Raw genomic sequence first — 21348 nt, forward strand, 5'->3', positions numbered from 1 at the left:
CTTACACCCTGCCAGGGTTAAGAAGGGCTTTGCACAGTCTCTTGAGGTGCCTGGAAGTGGCATTCCGGGGGCTAACAGGGCATCTCATTATGCTGAAAGATAAAGCACAGAGCCATCCTGTCTGGGGGGGCGTCCTCCCATACCCAGTGGCAGCCAAGTCTCTTCTTTAAACTGCGGGTGGCAACGCGGGCGCGGGACCAGAGGGAGGACAGGTCGCCTCCTTCCCTTCCGAATTCCGCTTCTAGCGAGCCGCTGAGGTAGGTGGCCATGTCTTTCTGGTTGGGGGCCCTGGCGATGCTACGACGGGTGGTCTCTTTCACTGCAGCCTGGGCGATGGCGCTTACCCTTTGATCTGGGCACGTCAGGAGGCGGTAGGCGTGCGTCACGGTGTCTACGTCGTTTTGGTAACTGGGTTTGGTTCTTTAAAGGATTTGAAACCACAGAGAGAGGAATACTTCTTTTTAGGGTCAAACAGGTTATTTATTTTTTCTATTTACTTTATAATCAATTTTCCATTTAAATCAATTCATTATTTTTGATTCTTTTAAGACAATATAATATACAAAGAAAAAGTAGAAAAACAGTACAGTTAAAAATAACAAGAAATAACAACTTCTCCTACTGATATACCCTCCTGAGTTACCTTTAAGAAATTTATGGAGTTAACAGTTATATAATACTCACGTTAAGAAAGATAGAAGCATTGCTTAGATTCAGGAGATATTCTTTTCTTTATGTTTTTCCTTTCTTTGGATTTTTCGTTGCAACTTACGACTGGTGTTCGTTCCCCTTTCGGAGCTTATTTGTTCCCCTTTCGGAGCTTATGTACGGCAGCGAGATTCAGCGCCGGGGAGGGAGCCCTGGTTGATCAGACCTGGCTTTTCGGATTCGCAACCCGTCCGCTCGTGGTCTGTTTCAGCCCACCTTATATACCCTGTTTCGGTATTTTGGTACTTCTCCACTCGCCTGACAATTGCTGACGTTAGATTTTTGTTGTCTCATTCTGCCCTTACAAAAAACTTTCGTCTGCTCCATTTGGGGTAATCAGCACTTTGTTGCATACTGCTGTCTGAGTTACTTACTTCCCTAAAAGCGGGGTTATTGTTGGTCAACCAATCAAATTTTGTTTTTATTTTTATCTCCTGTATCTGAGAGTGCTGCCTTTCCTTTCCACTTACAATTAAACTGGTGCTCATTTGACATATTCTAAGTAGGCCTCAATACCTTCCTTTCACACAGAGAAAACAGCAGCAGTTAAACAAGCCACGAGACTTGGCGGGGTGGCTGGCCACGTGGGGGAAGGGGGGCCAGCTGCCGGCGCACAGGAAGGGGGGGGGCCAAGGGGTAGCCGGTCACAGGCCCGGGATCGAGGGGCACGGTCTGTGGGCTGGGATAGGTCCCGGGGAGCCCAGACATGGTGGCGCCGCAGCAGCGGCGGTGACCGGGCAGGGCAAGCGGCGGCAGTGCAGCAAGCTGCGAGACTCGGCGGGGGGCGGGGGGGGGGCCGGCCATGTGGGGGACGGGCCCGCCGCCGGCGAAAGCGGGAATTGGGGGATCCGAGGGGGGGGGCTGTTTGGGGGCCCGGGCTTACAGTCGCCTGGGGGAACAGCCCTGGATGAAGTCAAGTATAAGCGGGAGAACGTGAGAAAGGGTGGATTAAAGAGAAGGGGAAGATTAAAGCAGTGGGGAAGACTGGGGGGGCAGTCACTCAGAGGCCCGCCGATCCCACTTAGGGGGGGAGGCTGGCCTCGTGGCATTAACCGCTGGGCAGGTAGTCCGGGGGGGGGGGGCAGGTGAGGGAGAGGAAAGGGTTAACCTAGGGGGAGAGACATGTCTGGACTAGAGCTGACTCTGGGGAGGAGTGCAGAGGGTTAGAGCTCTGGGGAGGCCAGGAACTAGCTTGGAAGGAGGTTATAGGGGCTGGGGAGAAACAGAAGCCGAGCCGGAAAACAAAATGGCAAGGAGTGGGGAAGTCAAGGTGGAGACTGGACAGAGGGAGATTGTGGGGAGAAGCTCTGGGGGGGGGGGGGGGGGGGCAAGAGTTAGTGTTCAGAGAGAGAAACAGAAACTGAGCCAAGAGACAGAGTGGCGGGAGAGGGGGTATGGAGAGATTGGGACAGGGAGGAAGATTGAGAAAAAGGAGCCGGGGAAGTCAGGGAGCGGAAAGTGGGGTCTCGAGGAAGCTCCGAAGGGGGAGCTGGCTCAGTTTCTTACCCGGATTGGGTGCGCGTTCAGGGACCGTTGGGACGTGTTTCCAGCGTTGTCCGCTGCGACCGCCACGCGAATGCCGATCAGGGGACCCGAGCACCGAGAAGAGCAAGATGACGAGAAGACCGAACCCCCGACACAGGGGTACTGTCTGTTCATAACTTTATTAAACCTACTGCGGCTTAAACTGATAAGAACAGATTGACTTTGAGATAATGTTTGACAAGCAAACGGTAAACATGCATTTAGTGGTTTACAAGCAAATGAGTACGTCCGGGGTCGGGTTTGGGGTTAGGGTGAGACCCGCTGGCGGGGTATCCCCGTCGTCCGGGATGCCGGTCGTGCCCCTGGCCTGGGGAGTACAGAGTATACGTAGATCCCGTGGGACGATGGGGGGGGGGAGTTACGGTGTTCTGTTGTTGAGGAACCCGGAGGTAGTAATGGGGGAGGCATGGAGGCCCCTGGACGTGAATAAGAGGTGGTTTGGTGAAGGTCTGCGTAGCGCATAAGGTGTTGGGTGGGGGCGCTTTCCCTGCATAGGCGATCTGGAGGGTTTGAGTTGCTGCAGCTGCAAGTTTTAGGGAGGTGGAGCGCCCCACCGTGTGCCCTAGTCTAGCATCCCCGCTGGATTGCTGGGGAAAGGTATGTGAGAGACCCTTTGGATGGGCAGAGCTTTGGCTCTCCCAGGGTCTGACCCTTGTCAGGGTTGCGGCTGGGTAGGGTTAGGGTGAGTGAACCCCCTACCGTGCCCTGTGTCGATATCCCCAATGGGTTGTGGGGAAGAGATAGGTGTGTGGGACCCCGTGGGTGGGCAGAGCTTGGCTCTCCCGGGGTCTGACCCGTATCAGGGTTTTTGCTGGGGGGCCCAGGGGTCCCTGGGTGTGTCCCAATGGACAGAGTGGGGAAAATGGTGTGCACTGGGGATTGCACGTTTCGGGAGGGCCGATGGGCCCTTGGTTCCCTCTCGGGGCATGTGAGGGGCGGTTGTAACTCAGCCCCTGGGGAGGGAAAAAAGGGGGAACATGGGAGACCCCCTGGAAAAAACCCTCCCCTGGTGTCCAACGACACCGAGTCCTTAGTCCTTCCTTGTCCCTCGATGTCCTCTTCTTCGGCTCCCTTGTCCTCTGGAACGGTTTTAGGCATTGTCCTTGGGGAGAGAGGGGGAGCGGTAGCAGAGCCAACACCCCCCAAACAAGCCCTCCCCTGGTGTCAAGTGACAGAGTCCTTTTTCGTCCCTCGGCTTCCTCTTCCGCCGCGTCCTTGTCCTCTCTGGCCTCATTGCTGCGCCTGCCGGGGGGGAGGAGCCCTCGGGGGGGGGGGGGGTAAATTGCCCCTAGAGGGGCCCCTGTTGATCCCTGTGGCGAGCGACAGTCAGCTGGTCCCGCTGTGGCTAGCGGGGGATGTAGTCCAGAGGCCCATTGAAATAGTCCGAGCACCAAGGTCCGGTTTTAGAGTCTCAAAGTCCAAGGAGGTAGAATCCAGACTCGATATCAAAGTCCAAAAAGGTCCAGTTACAAAGTTCCAAGAAAGTTTCAAAGTCCAAAAACAAAGGTCCAGTTCCAAAGTCTCAAGTTCAAGGGGGCAAAGTCCTGACTCCGTATCAAGAGTCCTCAGAGTCAGTCGGGTCCCGCGGCGTCGTCTTCTTCTGCATCCCTGTCCTCTGGCACGGTTGTGGGCCGCACCCGGGGGTGGGCCAAAGGCTCAGTCTCGTGGGAGGGAAAAAGAGGGGGGAAGGACGTGGACTGGAGACCCCCCACAAAAAACCCTCCCAAAGTCCCGTGCTCTTCAGTGTTCCTGCGCGTTGTGGTACTGGCGGTGGCCCGTGACGTGCTCGGTGTAGATGTCGCGGGACCACCGGATGGTGTCGGAGACCATAAGCCGCCTCATGAGGCCGGCGTACCTCCTTCCGATGCCGCAGGCTTCCAGCACCGGTTTGTTCTGGGGGTCCCACGACCCCAGCGCTCCGACGAGCAGGGCGTAGATCTCGACCGTGTACCCTCTCGCCCTCAGGGTGTCCGCCAGCGGCGTGTATTTGGCGATCTTTCGCAGACGGGCCGCCCGGAACGCCGCAGACTGGTTCTCGAAGGGGACAGACACGTCCACCATGACGATCTTTTTCGCCTCCTCGTTAGTGATAACGATGTCCGGACGGAGGAGGCTGTTGGTGCCCGGGACGACGGAGTCCTGCGCGACGGTGCCCAGGGTCGGAGGCAGGGCCTTGACGACGCGGGCCTGGATGGCGTTGTGACGCAGTTTCCAGGCCTCGGAGTGCGTCTCGCAGCCGCAGAGGACGTGGGGCAGGGTCTCGTTCTCGAAACCGCAGCGTCTGCATCGCTTGTCCCGGTTGCCGAAGCGGACGGCTCCGTTGAGGGGGACGCAGTTGAGGCGGGCCCTGTGAACGAAGTGCCAGTCGGCGAAGCGGGTGAAGCTCCCCCCGGAAAGGAAGTGGTTGCTGGCGGTCCACTTGCTGGATACCTCAAACACCTTGCCCTGGTCTGGTTTCTTTTTCAGGTTCGCGGCGTAGAGGCAGCGGAGGGTGGATTTCAGGACTCTTTCCAGCATCTTTCGGGCGGGCGGCGTGACGACCGTGTTCTGGTCGGAGTTTCCGCGCGGGATCAGGATGCCCATCTCGCCTCGTTCCTCCTCCCAGGTCCAGCGACAGCCGATCCTCTTCCCCAGGTGGCGGGTGGCGGCGCGGGCACGGGACCAGAGGGAGGACAATTCTCCCCCTTGCCATCCTAGGTTGTTCTCAAGAGAACCGTTGAGGAAGGCGACAATGTCTTGCGGAGCGGGGGCCCTGGCGGCGCGCTTGCCGATGGTCTCTTCCAGGGCGGCGCTCGCGATGGTGCGCACTCTACGGTCTGAGCAGGTCAGGAGGCGGAAGGCGTGTGTCACGACGGCGATGTCGCACAGGTCTTCCATGCGCGGGATGTTGGCACCCCCTTGCCTGTGCGAGATGTACACGATGTCGGAGCTGGCCCTTTGGGGAAGGTAGAGCCATTTCCGGACCAGCTGCCGGATGGCGCGGTCTGCCTTGTTCAGTGGCCCCTTGGCGACAGCAGAGCCCCTGAGAGCGAAGGGGATGCGGGGGATGAGGAAGGTGTTTAAGGTGTTGATCTTTTGCCAAGGGGCGAGCAGGGAGCCGTCGATCTTTTTGGCGTCCTCGAGAATCCCGTCGATGGTTGCCGTCGGGGTCTGTTGGACGCGGATGCCGGTCGGCGTGCCGAGGTGTAAGTAGGATTCGCCGTCGGCCAGGGTGGTCATGGGTTCCCCCTGGATCAGGAACTGCGTCGGGTGTACCGGGGCGCCGGCGTTGCCAGAGATGTGCAGAGGGGCGCACTTCCTGGCGTTGAAGCGCAGGCCCATCCATTCGGCCGCACGGCTGGCGACCTCCAGGAGTACGCGGAGGTCCTCTGGGTTGTCGGCCAGGAGGACGAGGTCGTCGGCGTAGGCCAGGGCGCTGATCTTTTCGCCGTACAAGTTGAAGCCGGCGGGGCTATTCGCCATGGCGCGCAGGAGCGGTTCCATGGCCAGGTTGAATACGATGGGGCTGAGGGGGCAGCCCTGTTTGACCCCACGCCTGAGGAGGATGGGGGCGGTCTCGCCTTCTTCGACGCGGATGGTGATGGTACAGTCACTGTATAAGTCTCTGAGTAGGTGGAGGAAAAAGTCCGGAAGGCCGAATTCCCGCAGTGTGTCGAAGATGAGGTGGTGGGGGATGGACCCGAAGGCGTTGGAGAGGTCCAGCCAAGCCATGGCGCACTGCTTTTGCCGCCGTCTGGCTGACTGGATGGCCGCCTGTAGCACGTAGTTGTGCTCGTAGCACCCCTCGCAGGACATGAAGCCCTTCTGTGCGGCGCTGATGGCACCTCCGCTCACCGCCCAGTCCGTAAGTCTCGTGGCGAGGCAGCTGGTGTAAAGTTTGTAAATGGTGCTGGAGAGGGAGATGGGTCTCCAGTTCCCGGGGTCTTGCCGGTCGCCCTTCTTGTAGAGCAGAACCGTCATGGACGACTTCCAGGCGCTGGGGATACGCCGGAACTGCTTGCACAGGTTGAAGATGGCGGCGAGTACGAGGCAACCAGGGTCACGCTTCTTGAACACCTGGTACCTGATGCCGTCTTTCCCCGGTGCCGTGTTGGAGGTCCTGGCGAGCCTGGCAAACACCTCTTTAGGGGTAAAGTCACGCTCCAGGTCGTCTGCGGAGTCGACACGAGGCAGCCGGGGCAAGCAGTCTGGGCGGTGGGTCTCGGGGCATGCTGCGCGGTCAAAGACATCGGTAAAGTAAGCGTGTAGGCGGTCTGCGGGAACGTCGCAGAATGGCGAGGGTTCCTCGAGGATCTCCCTTATCGCCTTGGGACGGTTGGACTGGTACAGGCGCTGGAGGCGGGTGGTGGCTACCGTGTCGGTCTGGCGATCGTTTCTTCTGTTTATGGCGGGTTCGGTGTCAGGTCTCGGTGCTGGGGGTCCGCGTCGGGGGTGCTGCGTACGGGTCGGGGCTTGTTCGTCGGGCACGAGTCCCTCTGCTAGCTCCTCCGTGAATCTTTTGACCACGTCTTCCAGGTCACGGAAGGAGTTTGTGTCTCTCAGTTCCTCTATCCAGAGGAGCTGCCAGGCGGTGGCAGTGAGCTCTCGGTTGCCCCTCACCCGCTGGCTGTCTGGTTGTGCAGTCGCGGGTATGGCGGGTGAGGCGGCAGGGGCCCGGTGTTCCCCTGGGTCGGGAGTCGGGGAGGCGTGTGCGGTGGCGCGGCGCTGCTCTGGAGCGTCCAGAGCCGAGCGCGGGTCGTCGCGGCGTGCGGTGGGTCTGCGGTCTGGAGCAGGAGGCGGGAGAGCGGTGTCGGCGTCGGGTCCGGCGCTGGATCTGGGTGCGCCGTGGCGACTACTGGGGGCGGCAGGAGTCAGAGGGGTGTGCACGGTGGTGCGGCGCTGCTCTGGGGCGTCCAGAGCAGGGCGAGGGTCGTCGCGGCGTGCGGCGGGTCTGTGGTCTGGAACAGGAGGCGGGCGAGAGGTACCGGATCTGGGTGCGTTATGGCGACTACTGGGGGCGGCAGGAGGGCGACTGCTGGTGATGTCTCCTCCACGAGCCTGGCTGGGTCCCTCCCTCTGGCCGGGTCGGCACCTGGTGGTGTTGTCTCGTGAGGGAGGGCAGTAGGGCTGGAGCCGCGGAGGGGCGCTGGTCCGTCTCTCCGCCACGTTGAGTCTCACGCCTCGGACGTATTCCCGAACCGTCTGGGACAGGTTGGCGAGGCTGACGGAGGCTGCGGTTTGCTGGTGGGGCTGGAGGAGGGTGGGGATTCTGGAGGGCCTAGGGGGCCTGCCACTAACGGCGGTACTGCGGCTAGAAGAGGACCCGTGGCTGTTTGGGTCTTGGGGGATAACGGGCTCCTGGCTTGGAGGGGCAGGCGTGGTTGGTGGGGGCGAGGTTGTGGCTAAGCGGTCTGGGGAGGGTCCTTGCTCTAGGAGTGAGCTGGCAGGTGTTCCCCTAGGGAGGGCGGGGCACCGTGACTGGTGGACCTTACACCCCGCTAGGGCTAAGAAGGGCTTGGCACAGTGGGCACAGCGGAAGCCCACCTTCTTTTTGTGCACTTGCCTGATGTGCTGGCGCAGAGAGGTGGTGGTTGTGAGCCCCTTGTAGGTGGAGCAGCATGGGCAGGCGGGGCGATTCTTAGGGATCGGGAACTCGATAAGCGCGAGCCCCTGGAACTCGTCGCTGGGTGGGGGGATACGGGGTTCCCGCCTCGGGCGAGTACGGGGAGGCAGGGGGTCAGGAACATAGGAGGGGGAGGACGCCGAGTCGTCACTACCTGACCAGATGGGGGAGGGGGAGTCACTGGAGCAGCGCTCCGAGAGCAGTGAGACGGGAATTGCTTGCTGCCGGCATGTTCTAATCGGTCTCAAGCCGGCAGCCCTTGTGACTGGTGTCGGGACGTGGGGCGGTGGGGTCCCCGTGCTATGTCTGCGGGGTCCCCTGGGGTCGGTAGCAGTCTCTGAGCTGGAGGTACTCCCTGAGAGATTGGCCCTAACGGCATCGGCATACGAGGCAACAGCGGTGGTAGCCGTGCTCGGAGCGGTAGCCGTGCGGGCAGGAGCGGGAGCGTGGGTTGGGGATGGCTGGTCGCTCTGGGCCGCCCGGGGAGATTGTTCCGGGCTGGCGGTGCCTGGGTCAGAGCGTAGGGGGGAGGTATTGGAGCTCAGGGGAGACTGGGGCTGTAGTCCTAATGTGGCAGGGGTAGGGACTGGAGATGGAGGGGGCCACGAGGATGACCACACCTCCAGGGCCTCAGGCAGGATGGGGCTGGCAGTGTTGGGCCGGCAGACTAAGTCCCAGGTCAAGGGTGGGGAAGGAATTACAGGTAGCAGCGTTTGGGGGGGGCTTAGCAGGGCGATCTCCTCCTGGTGCGGGGTCCAGACATGGTTAAATCGGTCGGTGTCCCCTCCAATAGGGGACACCCCGGACCCAGCAAAGCAGGGGGCAAAGTTGCTGTCCAGGTCTAGCGGGAGCGCCCAGTCGACAGCGGAGGAAGGGAGGGAGGAAAGGACCGCGGGTGGCATGGCGGCAGGGCCACACCGGGCCGGGCTGGAACTGGCATCTGGAACCGGCGGGGGCTGGAACGATGGTATCGAGTCTCCGGCCACGGGGTGTTGGACGTCGCACGGCTCTCGGGGGGGCCCCTCTGGCATCTGGTGGTGTCCGGGCTCTGGGCAGGTCACTGGGCATCAGGCCTGGCAGGTGCCGTCTGGTTCCCATCCGGACAGGTCGCCACAGGAAGCAGTCGGAGGAGCTGGAGTCTCCCGACGCGGCATTCGCGGGGCTGGCAGGGCGTCTCGACATACTGAAAGATAGAACACAGAGACACCCGACCGGGGGGGAGGGGAACAGGGCAGGGGGCTTCTGGCTGCGGTGGTCCCAGAGGGGACCGGGGGTCAGGAGGCGGCCTCTCAGAGGGCCAGGGGGGTCTGCGTTGGAGAAATCGCCAGGTACTACAATATTTAGCAACGATAACGATTGCCCCAACGCACAACCCCAGTAGTCAGCTCAGTAAAACACCTGAATCAGCAGCCAACAGCAGCCACAGGGAGCAGCACCAGCGAGAGACGGCAGCACAAACCCCAACCGTGTCAGACAGGGGGTCTGTGGACCAACCGGCGGGAGGAGGTAGAGTCAGTGTGAAGCGGAGGAAAATCAGTACAGGGGCAGGGGCCAGAGGGGAGGGGAGAGAGAAATGTGGACCAATAGGCAGGCGAGCAAGAAGACAGAAACCGCAACAAGTGGCAACAGACGAAAGTGAAATAGAATCAGAAAGTAAGGTTTAGCAGCAATGTGGGTTATGGTAATAGATGAAAGTGAAGCAAAGATCCCAAGGCAAAGGCCAAAAAAGGAAGAAAGGAGGGGGGTTAGCCGAGCAGGAGAGGCGGTGGAGGGCGGGGGGCTGGCCACGTGGCAATGGCCGCCGGGAGGAGGAGCAAGCCGCCCGCGGGAGAGACTGAGCGCCCGCAACGGCAATGTTAGTCTCAGAGCGCACTCCCAACAGTTAGCCCAGAAAGACACAGCATTAACAGCAAACAGCAGCCACGGGAAGCAGCACCGGCGAGACACAACAGCACAGACCCCAACCGCACCAGAGTTTAAGAACAGCAAGTGAGGCCGCGGTAACGGTCGAAAGTGAAACCAAAGCCCCAAGCAAAGTCAACAAAGAAGAATAAATAATAATAAAAAAGAGGGGGGGTGGCTGAGCAGCAGGGGCGGGAGGCGGGGGGGCGGGCCACGTGGCAATGGCCACCGGGACACGGAAGGAACCGAAGGTAATAAAGCCGCCTGCGGGGGAAACGGAGCGGGGGCTTAGTCAGGAGCTCGGGGCTGGGGGACCCACAGGCAGGCGGGACAGGAAGCGAAGGTGCAACAGACGAGGGTGAAACTGACGAGAGCAAGACTGATGAGAATGAAACTGACCAGAGTGAGATAAGCAGACAAAAACCGCAAGCAAATGGTAATAGACAAAAGCGAAACAAAATCAGAAAGTAAAACTTAGTAGTGAGGTGGGTTGCAGTGATAGACGAAAGTGAAACAACGATTCAAGAGCGAAGCCAGAACAAAAAGGAGGGGGTAGCTGAGCAGCAGAGGCGCAGCGGGGGACGAGAATGAAATAGACAGAAGTGAAACTGACTAGAGTGGAAAGTTAATTTATTCGGGTTGCAGAGCCAGGGGGGATAGAACAGACGGGAGTGAAATTGACTAGATGGGAACCAATACAATGGGGGAAGCGGAGCAGCAGAGGGGGGGGTGGCTGGAGGTCAGCCACGTGGCAATGGCCGCTGGGGTACAGAGGGAGCCGAGACAAATAGACAGGAGTGAAACTGACCAGAGTGGGAAGTTAGCTTACTCCGATTGCAGAGCCAGCGCATTGCTATTCTAATTGGTCCTTGAGGTTCAGGTGGGCTGTGGTTCTGGGAGTTGGAATTGGCGGTGGCCAGTGACATGTTCGATGTAAATGTCCCGGGACCACCGGATAGTGTCTGAAACCATCAGGCGGCGCATCAGGTTAGCGTATTTTTTCCCGATGTTACACGCCTCCAGGGTTGCCTCATTTTTGGGGTCCCAGGAGCCCAGCGCCCCCACTAGCAGGACGTAGAGGTCCACCGTGTAACCTTGCGCCCGTAAAGTGTCCACCAGCCCGGAGTATTTTGCGATTTTTCTTAAGCGGGCCGCCTGGAGTGCAGCTGGCCGGTTCTCGAAGGGGACGGACACCTCGACCATTGTGATTTTCTTAGTTTCTTCTTGAGTAATCACAATGTCCGGACGGAGGGAGCAGTTTGACCCTGGGATGACGGCGTCCTCGAGCACCGTGCCAAGTGTTGGGGGGAGCGCCTTTACTATACGGGCTTGGATGGCGTTGTGGCGTAGTTTCCAGGCTGTTGAGTGGGTCGTGCAACCGCAGAGGACGTGGAGAAGGGTCTCGTCATAGTTTCCGCACCGCCTGCAGCGTTTATCCCGGTTCCCATGGCAAATGGCCGCATTGAGGGGGACGCAGTTGAGGCGCGCTCTATGGATGAAGCGCCAGTCCGCGAAGCGGGTGAAGTTGCCTCGTTGCATGAAATGGTTGCTGGCGTCCCACCGGCTGCTCACTTCAAAGACCCTGCCCTGGTCTGGTTTTTGTTTTAGATTGTGTATGTAGTGGCGGCGCAGGGACGTCTTGAGCAGTCTTTCTATGAATTTCCTGGTTTGTGGGGTGATGGTGGTGCGTCTTTCTGAGCCGATGTGGGGGATGACAAAGCCAAGAGTGGATCGGGCCTCGTCCCAGCTCCAGTGGCAGCCGAGTCGTTTCTTGAGGCGGCGAGTGGCTACACGGGCGCGGGACCAGAGGGAGGAGAGGTCGCCTCCTTCCCTTCCAAACTCTGCCTCCAGTGAGCCACTGAGGTATGTTGCTATGTCTTGTTGGGTGGGGTTCCTGGTGATGCGCCGGCGGGTGGCTTCTGTTACTGCTGCCTGGGCGATGGCGCTAACTCTGTTGTCCGGGCACGTGAGGAGGCGGTATGCGTGAGTGATGGTGGCCACGTTGCAAAGGTCTCCCAGGCGACAGACATTGGCCCCTCCTTGCCTGTAGGGAATGTAAATTATGTCTGTAGCCGCCCGCTGAGGCAGGTAGAGCCATTTCTTAACCAGGCTCCGGATGGCTTTGTCTGCTTTGGTTAGGGGGCTTTTGGCCACCGCCGAGCAAAGGGGATGCGGGGTAGGAGGAAGGTGTTGAGGGCGTCTATTTTCTGCCATGGGGCCAGCAGGGAGTCATCGAGCTTCTTTGCGTCGCTAAGGATGGAGTCGAGAGTCTGTGAGGGGGTCTGCTGGACCCTGACCCCAGTCGGCGTGCCCAGGTGTTGGTAGGACTCACCCTCCTTCAGAGCCACCATGGGCCGTCCTTGGATCTTGAGTTGAGTGGGTCTCACTGCGTCTTCGTTATTACCCAAGGTGTGGAGGGAGGTGCATTTTTTCGCATTGAAGGAGAGCCCCATCCACTCTGCTGCTTGGCCAGCAATGTCAAGAAGTTGTTGGAGGCCCGACGTGCACTCTGCCAGGAGGACCAGGTCGTCCGCGTAGGCCAGGATGTTGATTTTGTGGCCATGGAGCGTGAAGCCCGCTGGGTTGGCCGTGATTCTCCGAAGAAGAGGTTCCATGGCCAAGTTGAATATGATTGGGCTGAGTGGGCATCCCTGTTTGACGCCTCGCTTGATGGGGATGGGGGGAGTTTCTCCGGTTTCCGCTCTAATGGTTGTGGAGCAATCACTATAGAGGTCACTCAGGAGGTTCAGGAAGGTGACTGGCATGCTGAATTCTTGGAGGGTGGAGATGATGTGCCGGTGGGGGACGGACCTGAATGCATTTGACAGGTCGAGCCAGGCCACTGCCAGCTCCTTGCGGTTCTGCCTGGATGAGTGGATGGCTGATTGGAGAATAAAGTTGTGCTCATAGCACCCTTAACATGACATGAAACCTTTTTGTGAAGTACTGATGGCCCCTCCCTCCAACGCCCAATTTGTAATTCTCGCTGCCAGGCAGCTGGTGTACAGCTTGTAGAGTGTGCTTGAGAGGGAGATGGGTCTCCAGTTGCCCGCATCCGTCTTGTCCCCTTTTTTGAAGGATAGGACCGTCATTGATTCCTTCCAGGATTTGGGGATACGTTGGTGTTTCATGCACAGGTTATAGACTGTCGTGAGCACTAGGCAGCCTGGGTCGCGCTTCTTAAGGAGTTGGTAGCTTATGCCATCCTTTCCCGGGGCAGTGTTGGAGGTTCTCAGCAGCCGGGCGGATACCTCTGAGGGAGTAAAGGCTGATTCCAGGGCTTCTGATGGCAGACACGGGGTAGCTGGGGCAGGCAGACTGGTCGTGGTGCGGGAATGTAGATGTTTTGGTCGAAGACATTGGAGAAGTAATCGTGGAGTTGCGGTGCGGGGATGGAGCAGAAGTCCGGCTTCTCTTGGAGCACTTCTCTCATTGCTTTCGGGCGGCTGGATCTGTAGAGGCGTTGGAGGCGGGTAGCAGCAGCCGGGTTATTGCGGCGGGCAGCATCCCCTCCTCCGGCTCCTCTCTCTTCACGTGGAGCCGTCGTGGGTCTCGGAGTATTCTGGCCTTGCTGTGGGGGGGCATTATGGTCTTGGTGGGGTCTTTTTGTAGTTCGTTGTGTTCCTGCTGGTCGGGCTTCCTCTGCAAGTTCGGCTGTGAGTTTACTGATGGCCGATTCCAAATCAGGGAAGGATGCCGTCTCTGCCAGCGTTGATTGCCAGAGGAGCTGCCAGGCGGTGGCGGTACGTTCCCGGGGTTGGCGCCGTCCCTGGAGTGACTGGTTGAGGAGGTCAGGGTCGTTGAGAGGTTCGGTGGGGGGTGGGAGAGGGGCAGTGCCACTTACGGTACTTTGTTGCACGTTGCTGGCCTCTTGTGCAGTGGATGTTGGGTCTGGGCTCGGGATGTCCTCATAGATCTGGTCGCTGGGCCCTGATGGCTGGTGGGCATCCCTGGTCCGACCTGGGTCAGCGCTGTGGTGGGTGAGTACCTGAGGGCGGTGATGGGTTTGGCGGGTGGGTGAAGAGTAGTTGGGTGCATGTACCTGGGCCCTGGTGGTAATCATGGAGCCATGGGGTGCGGCGAACCGGCCTGGAGGCTGTCCCTGGGTTAGTGTGGGGGACCGGTTGTGAGCTCTCACAGGCTGGTGTGCAGGTTGGTGTTGTGGTGAGGCGAGTTGGCGGATGTCATTGATGAAGGCCCTTACGTTTTGTGAGTGAGGGCTCAGCGGTGGCAGGGTGGCCGGCTGGTTGACTCACGTGTGGAGTGATGGCGTGAGAGTTGTGGTGTATGGTGGTCTCGGTTGCCTCTGGTGTTGGGGTGAGTTGGTGGATCTCTGTTGGGGGAGTCGTGTCTTTTGGTGGGTTTTGTTGGACTGCTGGCAGCGGTCTTGAGTCAGGCAGACCCTTCTCTGGTGGTGGGGGAGCTGGAGTTGCATCTTCTGCGGCGCACGATGTTGGCCCACTTGATCCAGCTGCTTCTGGCTCCGGAGGCATGCAGGAGCGTTGATGCAGTTTACATGCTTTTTGTGTGTGGAAACGGTCCTTGCATTTTCTGCATCTAAATCCGATTTGTTTGTGGTGTATGTTGCGCATTGGGAGCCCTCAGCAAACACAAGTTAATGTACCCCGAAAGGTGGAGCAATATGGGCATGGGAGGCGGCCCTTGCGGAGGGGAAAGTCGATGTAGGAGGTACCGAGTGGCCTCTCGGATGGGGCTTCTCGGAAAGGGCCAGCGGCGGCCGGAGGAAACGAAAGCAAAAAGAACCGCCGGGCTTGGCGGGGGGGACGGGGGGCCAGTTGCCTGCACGGGGGGGGGGGAAGGGGGGATCCCGGGAAGGTCAATTAGAGGCCCGGGACCGGACAGTACGGTCCGCAGGGCGCACTGGGTCTAGGGGGGTTTAAACCCCCCCCGGCGAAAAGGCCGAAGCGGCAGTTGAGTGGGGCAAGCGGCGGCCGGGAGCCGAGCCGCCGGGCTGGGCGGAGGGGGGGGGGGCTGGCCACGTGGGGGGAGAAGGGACTAGCCGGCGGCGCACGTGGGGGGGAGGGGGAGACCCCGGGGCGGCCAACTAAGGGCCCGGGACCAGAGGGCACGGTCCACGGGCCGTGCCGGGTCTCAGGTTGCTAGTCACCCCCGCACGGCTGCCGAAATTCCGGACGGGTGGGGCAGGCGGCGGCAGGAGGGCCAGCCACTGGGCTATGACGTGGAGGGGGGGGGAAGCCGGCCACGTGGGGGTAGAGGGGGCCAGCCGCCAGTGCACGTGGGGGGGGGGGAGGGGAGGGGAGACCGCGTGGAGATTGACTAGGGGCCCGGGACCGGAGTGTCCGATCCGCGGGCCGCGCCGGGTCTCGGGGGAGTTAGACTCCCCGGCTCCGCGGCCAAGACTCTGAATGGGGCCGGCGGCAGTTGGAGGGTTGACCGCCAGGTTGGCCGGGGGGGGGGGGGGGGGCCAGCCGCCAGCGCCCGTGGGGGGTGGAAGGGGGGACCCGAGGTGAACGGTCCCGGGGGCTGGGACCAGAGGGACTGGTCCGCGGTTTGTGCCGGGTCCCGGGGTGTCCAGACACCCTGGCACCGCAGCCGAAACTCCGCTCACGTGGGGCCGGCAGCGGCAGAAAGTTAGCTCACTGGGCTGGGCGGAGGGGGCGGTCTGGCCACGTGGGGGAAGGGGAGGCCAGCCGCCGGTCCATGTGGGGGGGGGAGGGGAGGCCCCGGGGTGGCCGACCAGGGACCGGGGGGCCCGGTCCGCTGGCCGCACTGTGTCCCGGGGTGATCAAACACCCCGGCGCCGCAGCCGAAACGCCGGGCTGGCGGCGGCAGGAAGCCAAGTCCCTGGTCAGGCGGCGGGGGGGAGAGGGGCTGGCCACGTGGGGAGAGAGGGGGCCAGCCGCCAGCACCCGGGTGGGGGGGGAAGGGGAGACCGCGGGGTTACCTACAGGGGTCCCGGGACGGGGGGGGGGGGGGCCGCGTGGGGCAAGCGGCAGCGGAATTCTAGATCCCCAGGCCAGGTGGCGGAGGGGGGGGCGGGGGGGTTCTGGCCACGTGGGGGTGAAGGAGGCCAGCCTCCGGCACAGGGAGGGGGAAAGGGAGGCCGCGGGGTGGCCAACCAGGGACTCGGGACCGGGGAGCCCGGTCCGTGCCCCCAGCGCCACAGCCAAACTAATTACCGATCGCGAAAAGCAAGCGGCGGCCGAAAGTAAAATCCCTGGGCCAGGTGGCGGGGGGGGGGGCTGGCCACGTGGGGAGTGAGGGGGCCAGCCGCCGGCGCATGGGAGGGGGGGGGACCGCGGGGCAGCCGACCAGGTGCCCGGGACCAAGAAACGTGGTCCCTGGGCCGCGCTTGGTCTAGAGGGGTTTTGGAAAGTCCGCGGGGAGAGAAAGGAGAGAGCAGGGACTGTAGGAAGAAGTAAGGGCTGGAATTAACCAGGGGACGGGATAGCTGAGGAAACAAGAATCAAGATGGGGACAAGGGAAGGGGGAAGGACTGGGGACTAGGGGGTAAGTAAGATGGTGGGGGAAAAAGGGATTCAAAATGGGGGCTGGAAGGAAAGGAGGAGGAGAAGGCAACATGGAGGGGAAGACAGAGGGGAAAATGGGGGCAAAGGGCAGTTGGTGAACGAAAGAGTCAGAATAGAGTGAGCGGGGGAGCTCCGGGGAAAGGAGCTGAGTGAGTCACTTACCGGGGGGGTGTCCCCCCCAACGCGCGTGAGCCGAAATGGATCGTCTGTTGAGATGAGTGTTGTCACGGCAACCCTGACGCCGAGCCGGAAGGAGTGACCGCTGCGCAGCAAGGAAGAAGCCAGTCCATTGACCACAGTGTAGTTTCCATTCATAAAAGTTTTTTATTAAACTGATAAGAACAGATTAAACGAGTTTTATTGAGTGAATGTTTCCAAATATAATACAGTAAACAAGTAAACAAGTAAAACACATCTGGCGAACTGGAGCAGGTTGTGCTGCGGGGTGGATAGTAATATTGGAGTTATCATGGAGAGACAAGAAAACCTCTCCAGTCCCAGATACATACAGTACGATTAACAATTGCAGGGTGTGCAGTCAATGTGGGCCTCTTGGAAGACTAAGTGTTCCTCCACGAGGGTTGAAGGGGTTGCTAGAAGTGTACCCCCAATTGTGTAGAGGGGGAGCGTGCGTGTAAGGGAGCCAACAAAAAGGAGCTAATCTAGTAGGCAACCCTGTAGAGAGAGACCACCAGACAGCAAAGAGCTGTCGGGGGCCCTATTTGTATTAACACCTGGACTACGGAGGGATGTAGGAGAAGGCCAGGGAAGCGACAATAGCGCTCGTTGGGGCCCTGCCTAGTACAGGAGACCGTACCTATGGGTGGCAGAAAGGGGTCCCGGGCAGGGCCAGAGGGCAAGGAGGCTAATAGTAGTTCAAGGATTAGCGATAAAAGAGCAGGGGCAGGTCCGGGAGCGGGCCTGACAGGGTGTACTGGAGGTGTATGGGGGGCTGGGTGGTTAGATGTTGTACTGGCAGTGACCGGTGATGTGCTCCGTGTAAATGTCCCTGGACCACCTGATGGCGTCGGATACCATCAGCCTGCGCATCAGGCCGGCGTAGCGAGGGCCGACCTCACAGGCCTCCAGCACCGCATCGTTCTCCGGGTCCCAGGCGCCCAGAGCACCCACCAGCAGGGCATGGACCGCCACCGAGTAGCCACGGGACCGCAGGTTGTCAGCCAACTGCGCGTATTTGCTGAGTTTCTTTTCCCGGGCGACACGGAAGGCGGCCATGCGGTTTTCGAAAGGCACCGTCACGTCAATCAAGAGAATTGTCTTGTCCTGTTCGTCCGTGACCACGATGTCTGATCGCAGGTGGCTATTGGTTCCCGGGATAGGGGAGTCCACAGTTACGGCTCAGAGGGCTGGCGGGAGAGCCTTCACCAGGCGATTCTGAATGGTGTTGTGACGCCGCCGCCAGGCCTCTGAATGTGTCATGCAGCCGCAAAGCACGTGGGGTAGTGTTTCCAGGGGGTATCCGCACCGTCTGCACCTCGTGTCCCTGGTGCCGTGGCGGATGGCGCCGTTCAGGGGGATGCAGTTGAGGCGGGCTCGATGAATGAAGCGCCAGTCAGCAAAACGGGTGAAGTTGCCAGCCCGGAGGAAGTGGTTGCTGGCTTCTTGCTTGCTGGTCACTTCGAACACCTTACCCTGGTCCGGTCTTTTAGCCAGGGCGTCTGCATAGTGGCGGCGGATGGTCCCTTTCAGGAGCCTCTCCAGCAGAGCCCTGGCCGCGGGGGTGACGGTGGTGTGGCCTTGTGCGGTGATGCGGGGGAGCACGACACTAAGCTCCGTACGGGCCTCGCTCCAGACCCAGCGGCAGCCAATTCGTTTTCCCAGACGGCGGGTGGCGTTGCGGGCCCGGGACCATAGGGAGGAGAGGTCACCGCCGTCCCTCCTGAAGTCCCCCTCGAGGGAACCGCTGAGGTAGGTGGCGATGTCTGCAGCGGTGGGGTCCCTGGCAATCCTCCTCCTTACTACCTCGCGCAGGGCGTTTTCTGCGATGGCGCGCACTCTCACGTCCGGGCAGGTCAGGAGGCGGAAGGCATGGGTAATGCAGGCCACGTCGCAGAGGTCCCCCATGCGCGGAACGTTGGCGCCTCCCTGCCGGTGGGGGATGTAGACAATGTCCGTACAGGCCCTCTGAGGCAGGTAGAGCCACTTCCGGACAAGGACTCTAATGGCGCTGTCAGCTTTGTTCAGGGGGACCTTGGCGACGGCGGAGCCTCTCAGGGTGAAGGAGATGCGGGGATCAGGAAAGTGTTAATTGCATCTATTTTCTGCCATGGTGTGAGCAGAGATCGGTCGAGCAGCTCTGCGTCCCTCAGGATTTTGTGGAGGGTGTCCGTTGGAGTGGCCTCGACCCGTATTCCCGTCGGGGTGCCCAGGTGTTGGTAAAATTGGCCCTCTTGGAGGCAGGCCATGGGCTGTTCTTGAATGGAGAAGGCGGTTGGCCTTGTGAGGGTTCTTAAGCTGCTGTCGACATGGAGGGAGGCACATTTCCGGGCGTTAAAGCGAAGGCCCGTCCAGTCAGCGGCCTGGCTGGCGATTTGGAGCATCCGCTGCAACCCCTCCGCGCTGTCGGCGATCAGGACCAGGTCGTCGGCGTAGGCCAGGACGTCGACCCTTACGCCGTGCAGGTCCAGACCGTCTGGGCCCTGGGAGATGGCACGCAGGATGGGTTCCATGGCCAGATTAAAAATGATGGGACTGAGGGGGCAGCCCTGTTTCACGCCACAGTGGATGTCGACGGGTGCGGTCTCTCCAGTGGTGGCGCGGATAGTGGTGGTGCAGTCTGTGTAGAGATCCCGGAGGATGTGGAGGAAGGCGTCCGGGGCCCCAAAGTCTGTCAGGGTGTCTGCGATGTGTTGGTGGGGGACGGAGCCGAAGGCGTTTGCGAGGTCCAACCAGGCGATGGCGCATTGTCCCCGGGATTTTCTCGTCTCTCTGAGGGCTGCCTGGAGCACAAAGTTACACTCGTAGCAGCCCTCGCAGGTCATGAAGCCTTTTTGGGTGGAGCTGATGGCGCCACCGTGAACAGCCCAGTCAGTGATCCTGGCCGCCAGGCAGCTGGCGTAGAGTTTGTATAAAGTGCTGCCCAGCGAGATGGGTCTCCAGTTTTCCGGATCGGTACAGTCTCCCTTCTTGTACAGCAAGACGGTCATCGAACTTTTCCAGGTGTCAGGAATGCGCCGTAACCTCTTGCAGGCGGTGAAGAGGGCGGCTAGCACCAAGCAACCAGGGTCATGTCTCTTTAGCTGGAGATACCGGATGCCGTCTCTCCCGGGGGCGGTGTTGGTGGTCCTGGACAACCGTACCTGGACCTCCTCCGGGGTAAAGTCCCTGTCCAGGTCGTTGGTGGCTTCTAGCCTCGGTAACTGAGGGATACAGTCCAGGCGGGGCCCCTCTCGGGGATGTTCCTTCGCAAACACAGAGGTGAAGTACGAGTGAAGTGCGTCGGGCGGGATCGTGCAGGGAGACGGGGCACCTTCCAGGATCTCCCTCACGGCCTTTGGGCGTTTGGTGCGGTAGAGCGTTTGGAGGTGGGTTGCGGCCACCGGGTCGTCTCGGCGGCCAGCATCCCCTCGTCTCCCCACCCTGGAGCTGGCAGTCGTTTCAGGTGACAGGGGTTGGCGCGGGGGTCGGGATTTACCGCGGCGATCTGGCCCGCCACTTGCAGCCAGGTCGGCTGTTAGGCGCTCCGTCACGGTCACCAGGCCATCGAAGGAGTCAATCGATGTCAGCTCTCTTAGCCACAGCTGCTGCCAAGCCGTGGTGTTGCGTTCGCGGCGGGAGCCCTGTCCGTGCTGGGAACTCATCTCTCCTGCAGGAGGGACAGGCATGGAGGCCGCTGGAGCACGGGATCTCTGTGCAGAGGAGACGGCAGCGGGGCGGGATGCTGATGACCCGGCAGGCGCGCCAGAGGAGTCAGCTCCGGATCGGAGAGAGTCAGCATCCCCGGGGGCGCTAGTGGAGGCGCATGGTTGTCGTCTGGGACCGGTGGGCTGGCAGTGATCTCGGGGCACGGGGGGACCCGGGGGGGCCCGGTGCGGTCCCTGGCCGGTTCGGGGTTCTCTGTGGCGGCCACCGGGGTCCTTGGGAGGGAGGGATCAGCGGAGGCAGGTGCCGGACGCCGCTCGGCAGACCGGAGAGGGGGGCTGGTACTGCTGACAGGTGACCGGGGTGAGCTGATCCGTGGAGGAGCACCGATCCGGCGACCACTGGTGCCATTCCTGACGGTGGACAGGAACTGGTCTAGTCGTACGGACAAGTTCCTGACAATCAGAGGCGGGGAGGTCCGAGGACCGGCAGGGTCAGGGGTGCGGGACCCCGGAGATGGGCCGTTGCTTGGCCTGACGGCACGGGGCTCCGGGCTGGATCCCTGTTCCGGGCTGGCAGATGCAGGGCCGGCCCTTGGTGATAGACTGTCAGGCGCAGGGCTGGTTCATGGTGAAGGGGCAGGCTCTGTGGCGGGGGTGCTCCTGACCGGAGCGAGGTTCTCATGGTCCAGCATCGGTTGTTTTCTGCTATACGGCGTAGTGGGCACCAGCCGGATTGGGGTCGAGGGGACGACTCGGGCACAGGGGCCTTTGCAGGTGGTGTTTTGGTGTCGTTTGCACCGTTTCTGCGACTCAAAGAGGCCGTGGCATCGGTCGCAGCGGAAGGCGATCTGTTTCCAGTGCACCAACTTTACGTGCTTGCTAAAGTCCCCCAGAGTCCTCACTCCTCGGAAGGGGAAGCAGTCCGGGCACAGGAGGGTGTGGTCGGGAATGGGAAAGTCCAAGTAGATCAGTTCGGTCGGGCAGCTGGTAGGGTCTGGTGCTGGCGGGGGAGACCTTCTGGTAGCAGGGCGGAGGACGATGCCCAGGTCCGGGTCTGGCATTGGAGAGACCGCGGGGAGACAGGCAGGGACCAGGTCCGGCACGAGGTCTTGCGCTGGGGTGGCAGCAGGACAGCAAGGAGCGTCGGGGTCCGGTGTGGGGATCACCAGTGGGGAGGTAGTAGGGCGCGAGGCAGGGTCCGGGAACAGCTGGAGGTCCAGACCCGGGGACGCAGCAGGACGAGAAGCAGGATCTG

The 21348-nt window shown here is 60.9% G+C and overlaps 2 protein-coding genes across 2 annotated transcripts; both read right to left on the reverse strand.

The window, feature by feature from the left end:
- Nucleotides 1-2066: 2066 nt before the first annotated feature.
- On the reverse strand, nucleotides 2067-9050 carry LOC149522086 (uncharacterized). The gene has a single exon (XM_089770724.1). The coding sequence runs from the start codon at nucleotides 8884-8886 to the stop codon at nucleotides 3994-3996; it is 4893 nt and encodes a 1630-aa protein (XP_089626850.1). The 5' UTR covers nucleotides 8887-9050; the 3' UTR covers nucleotides 2067-3993.
- Nucleotides 9051-10611: 1561 nt separating this feature from the next.
- Nucleotides 10612-12108, reverse strand: LOC149522087 (uncharacterized). Its single transcript, XM_089770851.1, has one exon. The coding sequence runs from the start codon at nucleotides 11969-11971 to the stop codon at nucleotides 10634-10636; it is 1338 nt and encodes a 445-aa protein (XP_089626977.1). The 5' UTR covers nucleotides 11972-12108; the 3' UTR covers nucleotides 10612-10633.
- Between the last annotated feature and the right edge of the window lie 9240 nt (nucleotides 12109-21348).

This window comes from Pelodiscus sinensis, chromosome 19 (assembly GCF_052426305.1).
Source record: "Pelodiscus sinensis isolate ZL-2025 chromosome 19, ASM5242630v1, whole genome shotgun sequence".
In the NCBI taxonomy this organism is placed as follows: domain Eukaryota; kingdom Metazoa; phylum Chordata; order Testudines; family Trionychidae; genus Pelodiscus; species Pelodiscus sinensis.